The following is a 19,932-nucleotide window of genomic DNA, read 5'->3' as shown; positions in this document are numbered from 1 at the left end:
GATCCCCTGGACAAGATTAAATTGAGATGAGTGAGCTTAACTGGCTCATCCTTTCAAATCTGATTGGGTTATCGGTCCCAAATGAAGCCATGAGATTCGTTCTGCCTTTGTGTGGCTGTCAGAGCAGCAGTGGCCCGCCAACACCGTGCCACAATGAGTTCTCTATATATAGATGGTTATTGCGTTGGCATTGCTATTGAGTTTTGAACACTTTGTTTCTGTTTAGGCCAACCGGTGAGTAGGCGCTGAAGAGATGATGGATGGATTTCTGTTTGTTTCATCAGAACCATCCTGCAACCTCTCGCTGCTTCCACTGGCAGAAAGCCCTTCTCGATATAATAAGCTCTCTGTTAACTAAACTGCACAAAATCCACCTCTTAAAGTTGCAGTTCCACTTAAAATTTGTCACCTAGGGAAACAAATAACACTTTATGTAGATATATAACGTTCTCTCACATAACATAAGTAATATAACCCTTTTCACAGCCATTGATGTTGTTTTTGCTTTCCTATTCTGCTGTTTCCAATGACATGTTCCATGTTCATTGGCTAGTTCTAGGAAGGAATGGCCTTAACTGTGAGTGTTTCTGTCTAGTGGATCTAAAAGTTAGTGAAGTCAATTCTAGGCAAACGCACAGATGATGCAAATGCGCATGACGTAAAACCGAAGCATACTTTCGCCTCAAGGGCACTTACACCTTAGGGAAAGCTCTGACTCCTCTTTCTAATCAGGAATATAATAACACATTTCCTGTTAAGTTACATTGACATTCAAGAGTTTGGGTCAGTAAGATTTTTTTGAAAGAAATTGATGCATTTATTCCGCAAAGATGCACTAATAGATACACACACAAAAATGGGCTTGAGTAATGGCTGCTCAAAATTCAGCTTTCAGCCATCACAGGAATAAATTACATGTAAAAATATATTAAAATAAAAAAAGCTATTTTAAATTGTAGTAATATTTTATAATATTACTGTTGTGCTGTATTTTTATAATCAAATAAATACAGCCTTGGTGAGCATTAGTGACTTCTTTCAAAAACATTTAAAAAATCCTACAGACCATGAACTTTTGAGTGGTTCATAATGCATTGTGGTGTCCTTCTCTCTCTTTGTTAGAAGACCCTTGAATCCTTATTGAGACAGTTCTGTTGTTTACCCTCTTGTAATTACCCTGTTTCTTTCCATTCGGTTGCTAATATAGTTCTGAACTATGGTGTAGATTGGGTTTTCAGTGTGCATTGAAAATCACCTGTTTCTTCCTATATGGAGCCTGCCTCAGAGATGTTCATTTTTTTTTTTTTCCAGATGCTCTTTTTTTTCAGCCACCCAAGGTTGAATTGATGTGCTTTCAGGAATCGCTTCTGCCTGTGACCAATGATACATTCACAAATGTCTTACACTTTCTTTGTATTCACTTTAAAATGAAGTGAAAGGGATGTGCTTTACTGAGCTTCACTGTGCTTGCTGTCCTTCCCAGCTGGCCATTTAAATTGGCAAGGTTGGTTCATTCACCCTTAATCTGAAAGCATGTGAATAGCTGGTAAAGATTGAACATTCAGCCTTTTTGATTGTGTGACTTAGTAAAAGCCATGTCGCCTAGTGTCTGAGGGTGGCCCTTATGTCAAATGCCAATAATAAAATTAAGGGTCCAGCAACCTTTTGTAGAGACCCAGAGTGTGCACTTCCTACTCTAAACTCTTTTTGCAGCATTCGATTTAGCAAATGTTCAATTGCCTGTGAAGGTAAACCTTCAGCAAAAAAGTTTCCTAGCTTTTCACACCATGCTTAACCCTGAGTTAAAGCTGACGTGTGTCATTTTTAATAGGAATTAAATATATTGATACCATATGGTTTATTATTGGATATGTGTGTGTGTGTGTGTGTATTTTTATTTTTATATATATATATATATATATATACAGTGGTGTGAAAAAGTGTTGGCCCCCTTCCTGATTTCTTATTTTTTTGCATGTTTGTCACACTTTAATGTTTCAGATCATCAAACTAATTTAAATATTACAGAAAGATAATGCAAGTAAATACAAAATGCAGTTTTTAAGTGATGATTTGATTTATTAAGGGAAAAAAGCTGTCCAAACCTACATGGCCCTACGTGAAAAATTAATTGCCCCCTCCTGTTAAATCATGAAAGAACTGCAATTAACCACATTATTTTAGAAAGCTGAGTTAAATTTCACTAGCCACACGCAGGCCTGATATATGTATATATTTATAGTAGTGCTGTCAAATAATTAATCTCGATTAATTGCATCCAAAATAAAATATTTTGTTTACAAAATATATGGGTGTGTACAGTGCATATTTATTATGTATATATATAAATACACACACACACACACAGTATATATTTTGAAAAATGTACATGTATTTACATGTATATAGTTATATTCATATAATTTATATTGTGAATATAAATATATTTAATATATAAACATAACATATTTTTCTTAAATGTATACAGTACATGCATGTGTGTGTGTGTATTTGTATATGCATAATAAATATGCACAGTACACGCACACATATATTATGTAAACAAAATCTTTTATTTTGGATGTGATTAATCGTGATTAATTGTTTGACAGCACTAATTTATATCTTGTTGTCATCAAATGCTCAAATAATTTAAAACATTTTTAATTGTAATCTGTACATTTTGAAATAAATGTTCATTTTTCATCTGTACATTTTAATATTTGGATGCATAAATTTGCATGTACTATTTAAATAATAATTTTCGATGTTATTGTGTTTTTGTATTTATTTACCTTTTTTTTTTTGTCAAAATATCTCTTTTATTATTATCAGCCATTTATTTCTTATCACCCATAACATGAAAATAATCGACTATTGTATCGACCAGAATTTTTATATACTATATCCAATGTAGTTTTTTTTTTTTATTAAAAAAAATTTAATGTAATAAAAATGTTGCTTAAATTATAATTCAGAATATATTTTAATAAATTACTGAAAATGTTCCCCCCATTTTTTTTGTCAAGCCACACCAGGTAAACAAATCAAACTCAGAGGTGCAAAATATAGGTGTGATTTAATCTCATAAGGAGAAAACAGAGCCTACAAACTGTCAGTCAGCCTCTCTCGATGCTGCTTGGGGCCAGAGCGAGACATTAAACCGAGCTGAAATATGCCATCAGTCTGCCAGCTGAATGGGTACCGATTAAGAATAATTACAGCAATAAGAGGACCATCTCCGACGCCTTAGCTCGCCTGACAGGAAGTGAGGAGCCCTGTGGGTGACTGCGAAGACATTGGGCCGCTTGGTCACGACATGAGACAGCGGCTGTAGGATGTTTCCACGCATCCCTCCTCCCTTGTCCTCGCTTTTGTCCCAGCGCTCCTCGTGTAAGAGATTGTGAGTGTCACGGTGAGTGGCCTGTTTACGCTGTCATTCCGCCGTGGCCTTTTCAGCACATTACAGCCCCTGAGACGATGGCAGAAAAGAGACAGGCTAAATTGCACCCTTAATAATAACATCTCTGCATTCTGCCGTCAGGTGTTAAGATGAAGGAAACACGACATAACAGTTTGACTGCTGCGTAAACTGACAGACAGGATAAAATTACTATGCTCCCATTATTGCCAGAGAAGGTGGCAGAAATCTAATCCTTTAAACCAGCTTCTTTTGTATTCTCCATAGCGGCACTGTGGATGGGTGCTGTGTCTGGAATTCTGTCTTCCATTAGCACTGGAAAGGTGACCGTTGACGACTCACAGATTTTTGGGGGGCATCTGATTGGATTACCTGAGCCGAGCTGCTCTCTTCATTAACATTCGGCGCAGACTGGTCGTCTGGTGATGCTACCTCTCTCTTTTAAATTGATGAAGCTGAGGCAGGCGGGCAGCATAGACATAATAGCCAGATAAACACAACTCCATTAACCTGCTGCAATACCAGGCGCTGCTGAAGGGATAGTAAGGCCTGATTAATGAGGGGGCTTTTGGAAAGAATCCCCGCTTCCCATTTCTTCAAGTCGACACGGCTCTATCCTCCACCGTACCTGCGTGTGTTGACTGTGGTGCATGGCTAAATCATATCATTTAGCTCAAATGGGCTCAGCAGCTAACCCAGCATGCATTTCACCTCCTGCCATTGATTGCAGCTCTCACTTCAGGGGCAATTGATCAACCTGTTATCTGGATACTGGACGCCTCGAAATTGAAATCCACTTCTAATTAAGTTGCGCTCTTTCCTTTGTCCCCGAGGGTCTGTGTGTTTGACCTGGTTTATGTTATATTCAACCCGGCGCTCTATCGGAGCCACAGCAGCTGGTGTGAGGCTTTCATCCATTGAATCGCTGCTGTATATGTCAACTCTGAATGTGCTTGCACAGCTCTCGCATGCTGTTTTTAGTGTCGTCTTTTAAAGGGAATCTTAGTATTCATGTGCAGAGTGTGTGAAATGATTCTATTGCTGGTTTAACCTTCAACCTTAATGTAAAACCTCTCGCATCTTTAACTGCACAATGAAAGGAATACAGCCGCTGTGGGAAACAGTGTGTCTTTTTTTTTTTTTCGCGCATACGCTAAAGTATTTCAGACAGTTATATTGTTTCTCTAGTCTATTTGCCTTTGGTTATTGGAGCATGAACATGTATATGGTCAGAAGTGCCAGCTGCATTTAGTCAATGTGAATTGCTGTTTGTAGCCACCTTTAGTTCTGTAATGTAGTGAAATGAAAAAACACATGTGGGCCATTATTTCTGTTATTATATATAAAAGACTTAATTTTTTCCTTCATGAATTGATTGGATTGTGAAAAATTTATTTTACATGGCAAAATCAACTGCTAAAACAGAACAATAGAAAAAAAAATTGATTTATTCATTAATTTATTCATTTTGTTTTGTGGGTTTCTTCTTGCCATTCTTCTTGCTATTTAAAAAAAATTAAAATTTATTTATATTAAGCTGCAAAACGACTATTTTACTTAGAATCCTGCATGTTCTGCGTCTTTGTGTGAATGAATGGTGCAGACGTGCGGTTTTGTTTACTACACACATGTTTTTAGCCTCTGCCGCCATAATGTAGGACTAATATTTATATATATATATATATATAAACTGACTAAATGTAAATGTAATGTATGAGTACATGAACACAAGAACATAATTTCCAGAGCTGCTTTGAGAGTCACTTCATTTGAGAAAACTATTGTCTTATCATATACAAACAGAAAGGTCTTCACTGCAACCTGAAAAAAATTAAAGTTTGGTTTAACTTGAAGAAACTGTGACAGAAATATATGACTTAATGTAATAACAGTACTACTAATACAATTATTATTAAAACATTATTGCATTGTTGCAGCACTTTGTTTGCCAAAAAACTGGAAGGGTTTTAATTTTCATTTGATTAAAAGATAAATTATTGCTTACAATTTATAATACACACATTATATAAAATATTAATAAATAAAATAAAAATTTAAGTTGTTTTTGTTTTTATAAAATCAGTTACTTAGAGATGCTTTTGATTATTAAAATTTAATTAAACCATTAAAATGGAATTCTGAAAATTAAAATGGAAAACACAAAAGTTGGTTTAAAAAAACAAACAAACAAACAGAATTTGAGGGAACAAAAATGTATTTCAGAGGGCCCTAAAAATATAATTTTTGTTAAACTTTTAATAAATTGTTGTTAAATTGTGCAAGTTTCACAATTTAAATTAATTAGATATGCTTTTTTGATTAACAAAATTAAACTTAACCATTACAACTAAAGTCCAGAGAAATTAAAGAGGAATTTGGGAAAAAATAAAACTGAATTCATAGGCACTATGCTTGCAAACAAGGGGGGGAAGCATGCCTACAATATTAGCATGGTGCAAGTTTTTTAGTGGATGCTGAGATGTGAAAACCCCCCCCACTAATTTAAGCTTTACGTTTTTTGTATTGATTACCAAAAAAAAAAAAAAAAACTTTTGTAACATTTGTTATTTTCTGTATGCTTGAAGTTATGTATAAGAATATGGTAAACACATGTCTGTTCTATCATGCATTAAGGTACAATGCGTCTGGTGCTCTAAAAGCTGTCATCGCTAACCTCAGTCAACCTCTCTTTTTGTTTTTCAGAGCTGTCCTGGTTAAACTGGTGTCTGACAGGCTCCTGCATTTTCAGTCTCCTGCTCCTCCTCTTCTTCAGAGAATCGTACGACCGCCTCTATTTGGACGTCTTTGTCTCTGTCTGAGCACACCACTTGAGCTTTTTTTCAACAGAAGACTGAAGGCTTGTCTTTTTATGAGCACTATATTCCAGCAGAGTGCAGAGAAAGGGCACACAGCATGTTGCTCACTTTTATGGATCTGTGTTTTTTTGAAAAATGTTGTAATTGTGAAATATATGACCAGCAGTGGTGGCAGTGCATTGTGGTAGCATCATAACTAACAGCGGGAACTGAGACCCGACTAAGGAAGAAAAAAGTGTAGATATTGACCTTTCTACTTGACATTTTGCCTCCTGGATGCATCCCTTTTGTACATTTTATTTTACTTTTTTTTGTTGTTTTTTTAAATGCGATTTTTGTAAATTATGTGTTTACATACTGGCACAATATAAGGGACTTTTATTGCATAGAGAGTCACAAGCGGATCTACTTACGGATTTGGTAGTGCCCCAACGGTGATGACTCCTCTAGTGCTCTCACCACATCTAATAGGAGTGTAATGGATAATTATAGACAAGCTCAATTAGACGCCTGGCGAGAGCTACGGCCGTCTGTGGACCGGGGGACCTCTTAGAGCTGTAGTGTCACTTGTGAATAGCCTGTGGGATCTGAGCTTTAATTGACCTGTGATAGGACTGTCAATAAGTGGCATACGCTGTGGTCTTCTTGTTTTCCTTATCCCATATTATGCAAAGAATAATTCCCTCCACTCTGGGGTTGTGCTAATCACCTTGCAGCCATTAGTCCGATTCTGAGTCATGTTATCTCAAGGTCATAGTTTATGTGATGAGGGATCTATAGTATCCATGTTTAGGTAGCTGTTTGTGTTCGTCCCATTCTCATGTGACGGCTTGGTTTATAGCTGTTGCATGCGCACGGTGGGTGTCTGTTGCACAAGCCTTTTAGAATTTTATGCAATCGATCATGCATTTAACTGTAATTTATTAACTAATTTTAGGGATTAATACACTAATATTGACAATAAGGGATTGTTAATGGTTTTTATGTTGGAGTACTGTTGCAGAAGAGCATTTAAACATAGCATTATGGAGTGCTGGAACAGTGCAACACTATTCACCAGTAATAGTAGCCATGTTCGGTAGCCTCTCGTGATTTGTGGCATAACCTAATGCAAAAACGAGTGCAATACTCCCTCTCGAGTTTAAAATACAGCCTGTCGTATGACCCATGCACACACTAGGCCATTCTCTCCTGCATTTTTTAGCAACACTATGAAAATGGAGCCAATTTGAATCTGGACTGGTGAAATTTGGTCGGCTTGAGACTTGCTGTTGGATTTAGTGTTGACTTCAGTGGAACTGGTTGACGGGGAAGGAAAAGCATTTTATGGACACCCCGAATCCCACGTTTCCACAAATTTCCAACTGAGAACTTTGGACACACGCGTGGTTCTGTTCTTCTCTGGGAAAAGCCTGCATGTGAACCACTTTTTTTGTGTCTTCGTACTATTTTACCTGTCGTTAACGTTGCCTTAATTAACAGTGACCTTTGTTCTGTCCTTCTCTCCACTGTGATGTGCGTGCCGTGCTGCAGTCGGTGCTTGTGCTCTGTTCTGTCACTGTAATGTTAATCGTAAGTGGCACTGGAGAGGCGTACGTGCCCCTGTCCATGTGCAGATACATGTCAAAGGTTTTTAGCACCTTATTAAAAAGATGTTTTTAAAAAGGATTCGTGTTTTATTCTCCTCTCTGTCATTCAAATTTTAATCCAGCTTGAAGTGTGTAATGAGAAACCATGAAAATAGCAGATAGTTCTGACTCGGAAATATGATTGGATAAGCCATGTACAAAGCCATCTTAAAATGTTACATTGATTGATTGAAAGCCTTTAGAAAACATGTGCCTGACCTTCGAGCAAACAACGTTTCCAGTAAATGTGTTGTCATGGGTGTCTATAAGATGAGCTCATGTTTTTGGAGTTTGCACACACTCCCATGATGCCCCACACCCTTCAAAGCATGAGATCATAGATGACATCAGGATTGAGAGTGGGTGTCCACAGCCAGTATGTGTACTCGGGAGTTGTTAACATATTGTGTGGTACACCAGCCAAAAAACCTGCGGTTTACATGCAAGCCTATAGATTCCCGTTCTCATAGATTTCCTCTTTTCTCTGTGAATTTTGCCTATGTTTGTGTTGTCAATGACAGTGATTGTGAGAATTGAATTGTATGCTGTTCATGTCACTTTTAGTTTGAGAAGTTATTTATTCATGTTTACTTTGAATAGTTCCATACCAGTTCTTTTTAGGCTTAGCAATGATAATATTTTAAATATATTACAAAAACAAAACAAAAAAACGACAAATATAATAATATAAAGGAGAGATATTCAATATTGTATATATTAAAATATCTTTTTCATTTCATTCTTGGTCTATTTTCCATTCAAACTGTTGTGAATAATATAATATAGGGTAATATACGTGTAATTCATATAATACATTTACTGAATATCACACTTCCCTTAGTAGTGAAGTTTGTGTATATATTCTTTCTTCTGCCATTCGTGTCCTTATTATTAGGTTTTTATTGAAACTAACAATTTGCAGTTATGTGAATGTTAAATAGAATTACTTTGCATTCATCCTTTTGCATTAAAAATCAATCTGTTTTTTTTTTTTTTTTTTTTTTAAGTTTTTTTCACTTTTTCCCCTTTCAAAGAATGAAGTATTGAAGTATCTTAAGTCCTTTTTTTTAGTTTCACAGTACTGTCAGAGCATTGAAAGAACATCCCTTTCTTCATCCCACCATAGCTGAATAACAAAAAGGAGCATTTAAACTTGTCGCGTCAACTTTTCAGCACATAAAAAAGCCTCGGATTCAAGTGTTACTTTTCAGTGTTGACAACAGCAGCAACAGGCGTCCTGGGAGAAGATTGTCTTAAACAGGTGTTTTCATTCAGTGACAAGCAATTTCATAAAATCCATTTTGGCTTTGTTCCCTGTCCATGGTTCCTGTTCTTGAGCACATGACGCACGCTCTGTAGTAAACAGAGCTCACTGTCAATCTAGGTGACACTTTTACAGCCATTGATTTGTTTTCTGTTGCAGCTTTCAGTCCTCACATGCTCTGCATGCCCTTTCATGTTTCCGGCACGATGTTTCCCAGTGTACGACTTCTGCGACAGATGAACAGAACCTGTCTTATAAAAAATACACATACTTAGAAAACAAAAATATAGGAGGGTTTCACCAGTTACAGTTGTGTGCCCTTAAGTTTACACACCCCTTACAGAAACGTCTTACGTTTAGCATAAAATAATGAAGTTACACAAATTCAAAAGACAAGTGGTGCCTACTAATATTTTTTTCCTTCTGAAAAAATATTCATGCTATTTGTGTATGACAACGCTGTATAAAAACCAAATCAGCTGCTATGACCAACTGGTTCCTTTTGCTCATATTTCTCAATATTATATCTCAATATGTCTCATGCTTTAGAAGAAATTTTATTTATATAGCATCTTTCCGTAGCTCAAGGTCGCTTTAATGCTCAGCATACTATCTTAGCATACCACTAGCCTGTTAGCTTGCTAGCTTATTAAATCTAATATAATTTTGTTAACAACATGCCAATACGAAAAAGTGAAATAAAAAAACGTTTTCATATATTTAATATATTATAATTATTATATTTTATATACACAATACAATATCCCCTACTGCGGACCCATTTGTGTGTGCCTAAATTGTTCACAGTAATGGCATTACTGTTTCATAAGAAATGCAACCGGTGCCACCTTAAGCAGTATTTTTTTTCAGTATTAAGCCAAGTATTTTTATATACTATAAAAGTATTAATTAATATTTTGAATTTTGGCTTTTATTTTTTTATATTTTCTGTGTTCATTTTTGTTTTTAATAATTGTAATTTAGTAATTTAAGTCACATTTCATTTGTTTAGTTAGTTTGAACATTTTTTATAACTTAAAATATAAAATATTTGTTTTTCATCAACTATTTTTTTCTTGCTTTATTTTAATTCACAAAAATTATTTTAGTGGTTTTAGTTTTTGTTTGTTGTGAAAATAACCTGAGGGGACATTGGTTTTAATATGACTGTAATGTTCTTGCGTCGTTTGTCCATAATTGATTTAAAAATGTATAATAAAGGTAAGACTCATGTACATGCTGAGTAAATTTACTTATCAAATAAATATCTTGGCCTTTGTTTTTTTTTTTTTACAGTGCTCTTAACCAAAAATGTAATTCTCTTATGCAAGTTTACAAGTGCCTATTTTTGATAAGATGTAGAGATTTCTCTGTGCATTTCAGTTTCTTTAAGGATACATGATTGCAGTAAGCACCAGATGGCTGGCAGGGATGTGCGCAACATGGTCACAGAGGCATTAGCAGGCATCTAGCTCCAGCCCTGACTGTGATAGCCTGCTGAATAAGAAGGTAAGCATGGAACCCACACTTTGAGCAAATCAATAACAAAATCCAACAAAACATAATGGAGCTTGATGATAATCAGGGAGCATGTTTGGATGGGGACTCTACTTGGCTGACTCTCATCAAGGTGAGCCACTTTCATTCCAAGAACAGACGGAAGATGGAATGAGCAGACGGCATGTTTGGATTCAGTTGTGCGGCTCTAATGTGCAGTGACGTGGCTAAACCAAAGCAGCATGTCTCGAGACTTCAAGCAATTAAGAGATCCAGGCAAGCGGAAACGCAGCGGTCAGGAGAGCGACGGACACTTTGATCAGGCACTCATCTCATTTTAATCCCACAACACCTCTGCTCCAACAGCCATGCTCTGCTAATGAAATAAGCTGGCTACAATGGCATAAACCAAACTAAATATGTATTCTTTTAAGACTGTCACACAGGGGTTGGGCAAAATAATGTGAACACCAATATTATTTATTAAGGTATTTCACCACCATTTGGATTTAATACAGCTTCCTACCTTCTTAGAATAGATACATACAACTTGTGAAAAGTCTCCAGTAAAATGTCATCTATCAGAACATCTGCCATTTGCTTCAGAGATGTTGGAGGAGGGTTTCTCACTCTTCTTTCCAAAACTGGCCACAGTGGTTTGATAATATCCCAGATAGCACACGGACGTCTGCAAGATGTCTGTTAAAGATCGCTTGATCTGGAAAGCATATGCTGTGTACAAACATCTGACAGAAGTCTGTAAGATGTCAGTTTTACATACTTTCTAAATCTTAAACATCTTAAAGACATCTAATAAACATCTGATATGAAAAGTCCTGTAGACGTATTGCAGATAAGTAAACACTCTAAAACAGTGGTCTCAAACTCAATTCCTGGAGGGCCACAGCTCTGCAGAGTTTAGCTCCAACCAGCTCCAAATCACACCTGCTTGGAAGTTCCTAGTGATCCTGAAGAGCTTGATTAAGGTTGGAGCTAAACTGTGCAGCGCTGTAGCCCTCCAGGAATTGAGTTTGAGACCAATGCTCTAAAACAGGGCTGTCCAATCTCGGTCCTGGAGGGCTGGTGTCCTGCAGAGTTTAGCGCCAACCCTAATTAAACACACCTGAACCAGCTAATCAAGCTCTTACTAGGCATAGAAACTTGTTGAGGCAAGTTGGAGCTAAACTCTGCAGGACACCGGCCCTCCAGGACCGAGTTTGGACAGCCCTACTCTAAAAAGTATGTCAAATAGATGTCTTCACGATGTACGTGTGCTATCAGAGATTCAAGTCAGATTTGTCTGGCCATGGCAGATGTTGAAGTTCATCTTGATGCTCCAACTCTCCAGGTATTATGATCATAACTCCATCTTTCTTGCATTTCTGTGACCTGCTTGGAAGTTCCTAGTGATCCTGAAGAGCTTGATTAGCTGGATCAGGTGTGCTTGATTAAGGTTGGAGCTAAACTGTGCAGCGCTGTAGCCCTCCAGGAATTGAGTTTGAGACCAATGCTCTAAAACAGGGCTGTCCAAACTCGGTCCTGGAGGGCTGGTGTCCTGCAGAGTTTAGCGCCAACCCTAATTAAACACACCTGAACCAGCTAATCAAGCTCTTACTAGGCATAGAAACTTGTTGAGGCAAGTTGGAGCTAAACTCTGCAGGACACCGGCCCTCCAGGACCGAGTTTGGACAGCCCTACTCTAAAAAGTATGTCAAATAGATGTCTTCACGATGTACGTGTGCTATCAGAGATTCAAGTCAGATTTGTCTGGCCATGGCAGATGTTGAAGTTCATCTTGATGCTCCAACTCTCCAGGTATTATGATCATAACTCCATCTTTCTTGCATTTCTGTGATTAAAGTTTCAGCAATTGACCCTTTGCAGGGAGTTTGATTGATAGATGATCTGAACAATCACAATGCCGAATCTGTCATTTTGTCTGACAAACCAGACAGAAGAATAGATTAACGTCGATGGACTTGAACTTGAAAAATGGTGGGTAGTGGTGGTGAAAAGTGGCGACATCTTTCCACGTTTGAAACCAGATACCTTCTGATGTTCATTCATGTTTATTTTGTGGTCTTTCAAGGCGCTACAGTGATCTGTCACAACATGTTAAAGAACAACAAAACGGTATTTACTGTTTGAATTTCTTTCAAAATTACAAAATTTGTTTCATGCCAGAAGTAACCTGCTGTATTGTCTGTTGGAGCGTTGTTAGTTTCCTCTTTGCTTCATGATGTATATTTCACTGCGTGAGAACATGATGTGTGGCGTGAGAGCGGCAGGGGTTGTCGGACGAAGCAACAGTAACGAAGGGTGCGGGTCTTTCCATAGAAGAAACAGGGTCTTCAAGGTGAATATTGAGGTTTACTGTCACCTTTACTGCGGTTGTTCTGACCAAATCCTTCAGTGTTTGATGCTTCCTTTCAATCCCTTTCAGTTTTTTGCCCACTATTCTTCTTCTTCTCTGATGAAGTCTTGCCATGCTTTGTGTACACAGTCATAATCGTAAAGACTGTTGTTCTTATAAGACCAAACAGTTGGGCCGTTAAGATTACAGACGCTTCTGCTAAATGGGCTTCCATTATTTGTCTTTTTTTGGACGTCTGACAAGTCACCCATTTCATAAACCACTTGTACTAAACATTTATACTGCACTAAAATACAAACCAGCAAATATAGACCATGAAAAGATCAATAAGATAATCGCAGCAGTTTTTTTCACTGTAGCCTACACCAATTATATGAGCCCCATGTTCGCATTATTTTGTTCAACCCCTGTATATGATGTTCCAGTTCAACTGGTAGCACAAAGCAAAGAGGTTCAATTCCCATTAAGCACATGCTGATGAAATGTACAAACTAATCTTCTATGTCTGTATATGTAAAGGGTGACTAATGGACATCTGGATTATTGTTTTGTTCCCTCATAAACGTGAGAGAGCAGCTAGCAGAAAGGCGACTTGTGCTGTTAACATGGGCTCGATGGAGCCAGACAGGTCATGAGTTATGCCTTTGATCTGTTCAATCATAAGAGTGCTGAATGAAAATGGCCAATGTCAGAGGCCAGTAGCTCCATTAACCTGTCCTTGCAGCATGTTGGGGCTGAATTGCATAGCGGTGCTGTCACAACAGCTGCTGCAGGTGCTCACCTGTCAAGTCGAAGCACCTCTGAGCTGCTAATTAATAATTAATCATGTAGCTCATTATTCAAAATGACTTACTGTACATGAATTGCAAGCTTTCAGTTACTAGACCAGATCACCACACTGCTTTAACAGAAAGTGAGAAAGAATGGGTGGTTTTAGTGTCATGGATGTAATAGAGAAATTAAAAACGGTTTATTTTTTATTGTACATAATGTTCTATATTGTTACTTTAATTTACTGTTTAAATGACATGGTTAGAGATTTATGTGCAACCCCTTCAGGCATGACTAAATTATAGCACAGCATCCTATAAGTGATGGCACATTTTTCTGAAGGTACTTGGACAAAGACATTGCTTCATTTAGTGAGGATACTTTAAAAAGTGGCTGGCATTGTAATCTCTTTAAAACTTGTTCTTCTTTTCCCCTTTGTTTTAAAGTTTCTGAGTTGCTGAGTTGAGCGTTCCGAGTCTTACAAAAGGTTCTGAGCAATTTCTGTTTCATGGGGCAAAAAGAAAAGCTTGCAGTATGTTTCTTGATGGAAAGTTGTAGCGCTATAAAAAATTCAGTTCCGTCACTTGTTCCTCTTTTGCACTGCAGTGTTAGTATGTGTAAAAATAACTTTCTCAAACAATATTATTAACAAAGGACTGAATTAAGTTTTGCTTTAAAGTGGCATTGTTAGACTTTTCTGTACAGAGATGTTAGAAGGAACTTTGTTAACTTTTTTTTTTTTCTCGCAAAATTTGTGCCAGAGATATATCCTAGTCAAGGAAAATGTAGTTTTCCTTTGTTTGGTTCGACATGTTTTAGCTTTTATGAAATCAGGGAGTAGATTGAATAAAACAGATAAGTTTTGTTAAATAAATGCCCCACTAACCTGAGGATGGTCAAATGAAGGATTTTTTGTTGTTGTTGTTGTTGTTCTATTCATTTTCTCTGTGCAGAAAATATATTAGAAGCTCCATTTAGCTCCAAACCGTATTAGCTTAGTGAGGTAATTTAACATCATATGGCCTGGTCCTGCTTTCATTAATGTGAATACTCTTGAGGCAAAAGGACCCTTTATCACTGACCAATTATGGCCACCCACCCATTCTTTAATGTCACATCCAAAAAAAAAAAAAAAAGGTAAACACTGCTCGGTCATAAATGACTTTGAGAGCAGAAAGCTGTGAACACTGGATGTGATCCTTGTGTTTGACTTTGGAAGAGAGTTTAGCACATTTTCTTTGTTATGCATGACTCATCTTTGCTCACTATTTGGGGGGTCACTAGGTGCCGCTTTAGGAGCGGTAAAAATAGCAGTTTCCACGGTAACGCTGTAAAGCAGCACTGCGCTCACAAACGCTGCTTTATCAGGCATCACAGGCATGATGAAATGAAAATGAGACCAATCACCGCAGATTAGCGTCACGCAAAGGAGGGGCTTGGAAAAATGAATCGTTTGGGAGTCGTTGATCAAGTAAGGTAAAGAAATGCATATTAAAGGGGTCATATGATGCTTTTTTTAAAGATCATTATTTGGTGTAACAGAATATGTTGACATGCTTTAATGTTCAAAAAACGCATAATTTTTCAAATACTGTACATTATTTTACATCCTCTATGCCCCGCCTCTCTCAAACGCTTAGTTTTCTACAAAGTCCCTCCTTCCGACAAGCACAGTCTGCTCTGATTGGCCAACTGACCCAGTGCATTGTGATTGGCAGAACACCGCAAACACTCGTCAGAAATGTAACGCCCCTTACCATAATCACGAGCTTCATCTTTCAAAATAAATGTAAAGACAGTAAGTAATGTCATTAGTTTTACCATCAGTTCAAGCCCGAAAGGGGAACAGACACAGTAATGATGCAGTACACAAGCCGTGGTTAAGACAGCTGATTCTACTGTGATGTGACGCTGTCTCCCTTTCTCTCACACGCGCGCACACCCACACACACACAATGCGCAAAACTCCGCATTTGAACAGTCAATAGCAAATACTTAAACTAATAACAAAACAGTAGCTGATTCAGAAGCGCCAGATTGTCATAGCAAAGTCAGAATTACCTCCTCTCCTAGGTTCATGAAACGGTCATCCATAAAATGCATTACTGTTCTGTTGTAAGTAATCTTAAAGATTCCTAAATCTTTTATTTAACTTTTTTTTTTAATAAAATATAAATTCATGCTATATATTGTATTACAAATAAAGTAAAATCCTAAAATATGGTCCTACATTTAAAAAAATAAAGTAAAATCATTTTTCTTTTATTCTTTTGATATCAGTGTGAAATATGACAGGTTTTATGAAATCATTCTAGTGTAGGTTCCTTTGTGTACGGAAGAGATCCGATCAATAACATCTGGTTGCAGATGATATCCATCATTTCAAAGCATCTGTTATTTCACAGCGCAGAGCCACTCTTTTCCTCAGAGGCAATATTCTGTGCGTAAAGGAGCTGTTTATGGTTCTGAGACCCACTCAGACTGTCTGGTTTGTTCATCTTGTAAGCATGCAAACAGTCTCCCTGTGGAGCCCAAACACCAAAACAATTTCAGCTTTGTTCACAAACATCATGAAAGAATGATGTTTATCTGATGTGCCCCAATGTGTTCCTCATAGAGATCATTGGTTATATAGTGACAGTGACGTCAGGACATAGATGCATTGAGTCTACATGCAAACCAATTTCTGGATTAAGTAGCTGTTAGAAAACACTCTCTGTCTGTATTGGTTCCAGATGTTTTCACCCTCCTTTTCTTCCTTCTCCCTCTCTGCTCGCCCTCCCTGTACAGAGCAATGTTGTCTTCTTTCTGATTTCCCCCCTCCTCCATCTGATCTCTCTCTCTCTCTCTCTCTTGTATTATGTTTTAATATCTCTTACTCCTATTCGAGGTACGCATGCACACATGTATGCATTAGCTTTTCTTAGTTCAAATGTTCAAACGAGGACACGATAGCTAGGACTCCAAGGTAATGGGGTTTGTGCTGAACTATGGATATAGTTCAGCATCCTTCGCCAAGTTTATTCCTAATATGTCCATATTTTCCTGTAAATGTGGCCATTTTATATAACACATATTCTTGGCCAAAATCCTATATGTATGTCATCTATATCCTCATTGGTTAAAGGGTTGAAACTCCCCTCGACATATGCCTATATAATATCCTTGTATCTATGAATAAAGTTGAAGTATTGAGAATACCATTTGATGTGTGTTTTCTTGCTTCCCGACCATTATACCCTTTGAGGGACTGAGAAATATTCAAGGTGGCAAAGAGAAACTAAAAAGGGACCTTTGTTAATTACTAACAGTAGCCTAATCTGATTATTGATTTCACCTGATTGATAAACTCAAACTTTTTCTAGTCCAATAAATATGAACTAACATGAACATGATCATTATCTGTATAGATATTTGAAACGATTGTGAAAAGCACAATGCAAATAAATGTGAATTAAATTGAACTGTATTTTTACATTCATCAGCTTTGACATATTAATACTGTAACAAATGTATTGTTCGTTGTTAATGCATTAACTCTTACACTCTAAAAAATGCTGGGTTAAATATAACCCAGCGCTGGGTTAAAAAGGGACAAACCCAATAGCTGGGTTTGTTCCTTTTTAACCCAGCATTTTTTAGTGTGTAGGATATACTATTTATATGCAATTTTATATAACCTTATTATATAGTTGTTTTAAACTTAATATATTTTTTAAATGTTTAAAAAAAAAAAAAAGGAAATGATCACGGAGAATACCCAGTAGACCATCACGGTTTACTTAACATTTACTTGTTTTAAAATGTTTGACTTTTTTTTTTTCTTCCCAGGTAACGTATGAAACAAACATGAATCCAAAGTTTACGTTTCCAAGACAATGACAATGGATTTTTAATTGCCTTTTTCGTCACCTTTCAGACTCCATATGAGACTAGGAGAAGATTACCCTTCATACCAGGTGTGTTAAGGAAGTTACAGTCTAGCCTGGTGAAGATGCATTACTCTGCAGTCCCAGACTCTGTGCTGACAGCAGCACAAATTGATTCCACGAGGTTTGCAGAACCAGCCACAAAAGCATCTGTCTCACTCCTTGCCACCGCTCTTCCCTGATGGGCCGCAGATTTGGCCCCTACCTTCAGCATACGGTGCACTCCTGGCATAACGCCAGCTGGCCACTCAGGGGAGGACAGCGGTGGTCATCTGTCAGTGCCAGTCTGTCAGCAGATAGCGGGTGATGGATGGAGCCTTGTGCTCGTCAATAAAACCCACTTTGAAATGATTGCAGAGCTGTGCAGACCAGGCCCTCCTGCTGAAGCACAGCTGGGTTTGGCCTTCACCCGCCGTCTCCAAGCGTTGCCCTATTGGACTCAGAGGGGTAGATTGAGATAAGTTTGGCTTTTATGCGGAGGAATAGGTTTATGTATTGTTTACGACAGGAAGATGACATCATTCACTCTGAGCTTGGAAAAACATCTCAGAACACCCATAGTTCACCCAAAAATGAATGCTGTCATTTACTCACCCTAATGTCATTCCAAACACGAATGCAAAACTTTTTAATGGATAGTTCTTAGAAATTGACTTTGGTCACTCGACCAAATGGGGACTGGAGCTTTCAAACTTCAAAAAGGATGCAAAAGCATCATAAAAATGGTTCATACTACTTCTGGAGCTGCATAATAGCTCTGTATTGACAAAGTCAGATCTTTTCAATAAATAGTTTGATCCAGTTTTCAAAACTTGAAAATGATTCATTCACAAACTGGATTGATCTGATTGCATTCAACTCAATGATTTTGACACCGTGGCACTGGAGCTGAATATTTTCACTGAATTACAGTTTAAAGTGTATTCTTTCTTGCAGAAAGACTGTGAATATAGCACATAAGTTGAATGTACTACGTTTAAGACACTTTTCTTATGAATTTGTGCAATACTTGAAAGCTTGGGTTCCCATTCATTGTAACTGCATGGACAAGAGCAGCCTATAGTGTAATTAAAATACTTTTTGTGTTCCCGAGAAGAAAGTAAGTCAGACTGGTTTGAAACGACATGAGGGTGAATAGATAATGACAGAATTTTCGTTTTTGGGTGAACCATTCCTTTGACTGAATGGAGCAACAGCAAACTAGAATTATTGATCATCTAAACACCCATTAAAAAAAAAAAAGTTCCTATTGAGTCACTCTTTTAAAACTCTAGACTGTCTTTAAAAATGAGAGAGACTTGCAGTGAATAAACGCCCCACGCTCACTGGGTAAATCTTGTATAGCGATGCCAACTTCAATATTTATGCCATCAGGTCTTGAGTGAAAAGGGCAAACAGTGTATCATGTCAAAGTCTAACATCCATTTTTCTCTCTGAGGAGGGATTGTGTGAAGGGAAAACGGTGTGTGTGTGTTGTCAGCATTTAGGTCCAATTTCCCTCCACACACAAATGGGAGTGTATGATAGCCAACCTGACATTGGATTGAAAAACATGACAATTTGAAAACGCTTACCTTTCACTCTGCGGGAGACAGCGGGGTGACCTAGATTGATGTAGTTGGGAAAGGACGAAACCGCTCAAGTTAGACCGGGTTGGCATCAAGGTTTATTATCTTTTACAATGTACAATATACAAAAATATAGAGTACCAAAAATTCACAGTGTCTAAAAGGCAGTGATTACAGTCTACATCGCATATCTAACCACCAGGTCAGTTGCATAGAAGGGCACCAAGCCTTGCAGGGATGGAGCGCCTCACTGCGTCATCCGGCTTTATGTGTGTTCAATAGCAGAGATACTCCTTTCAAAACCCGACTTACACGGAGCAGCCGCACTTGACCAACATATATTATCTGGGCAGGCAAACGGGAACAAATGTGGGGATTTTAGTTTGACCTTTAACTTTTAATATGACCTTAGAATTTTGCCTATTCTTGGATTTTCTTTCATGCGTACAGTGGAGACCAAAAGCCTTTGAAAAACATTTCAAATCTGTGATTTAGATCAAATTGGAAATGTTTTCTGATTTAAAAAAAAAAAATTCAGTTAAACTTTTCACGCAAAAATATGATGATAATATAATATGCAATTAAAAAAAGATAATACCATTTTCTGGACTTTAGATTTTTTTCAGTGAAAAGGGCTTTGTATGTGAGCATATCTTTAATATAA

The 19,932-nt window shown here is 37.4% G+C and overlaps 1 protein-coding gene and 1 long non-coding RNA gene across 2 annotated transcripts in view; both read left to right on the top strand.

The window, feature by feature from the left end:
- Window positions 1-6,876, top strand: part of LOC107597477 (disrupted in renal carcinoma protein 2-like) — a 40,818-nt gene extending 33,942 nt beyond the window's left edge. Inside the window, exon 9 of the mRNA XM_016288548.1 lies at window positions 6,125-6,876. Coding sequence (XP_016144034.1) covers window positions 6,125-6,240 — 116 coding nt within the window. The 3' untranslated portion in view covers window positions 6,241-6,876. The remainder of the gene's footprint in view (window positions 1-6,124) is intronic.
- Window positions 6,877-12,297: 5,421 nt separating this feature from the next.
- On the top strand, window positions 12,298-12,750 carry LOC107597479 (uncharacterized). Its single transcript, XR_001610461.1, has 3 exons — window positions 12,298-12,441; window positions 12,511-12,621; window positions 12,716-12,750. It is a non-coding gene; the product is annotated as an uncharacterized lncRNA (long non-coding RNA).
- The last annotated feature ends 7,182 nt before the right edge of the window (window positions 12,751-19,932 follow it).

Source organism: Sinocyclocheilus grahami, unplaced genomic scaffold (genome assembly GCF_001515645.1).
Source record: "Sinocyclocheilus grahami isolate Dianchi unplaced genomic scaffold, SAMN03320097.WGS_v1.1 scaffold233.1, whole genome shotgun sequence".
Taxonomy (NCBI): Eukaryota; Metazoa; Chordata; class Actinopteri; order Cypriniformes; family Cyprinidae; genus Sinocyclocheilus; species Sinocyclocheilus grahami.
Note: the sequence above shows the minus strand (reverse complement) of the source record. Positions and strands in the feature narration are given on the sequence as shown.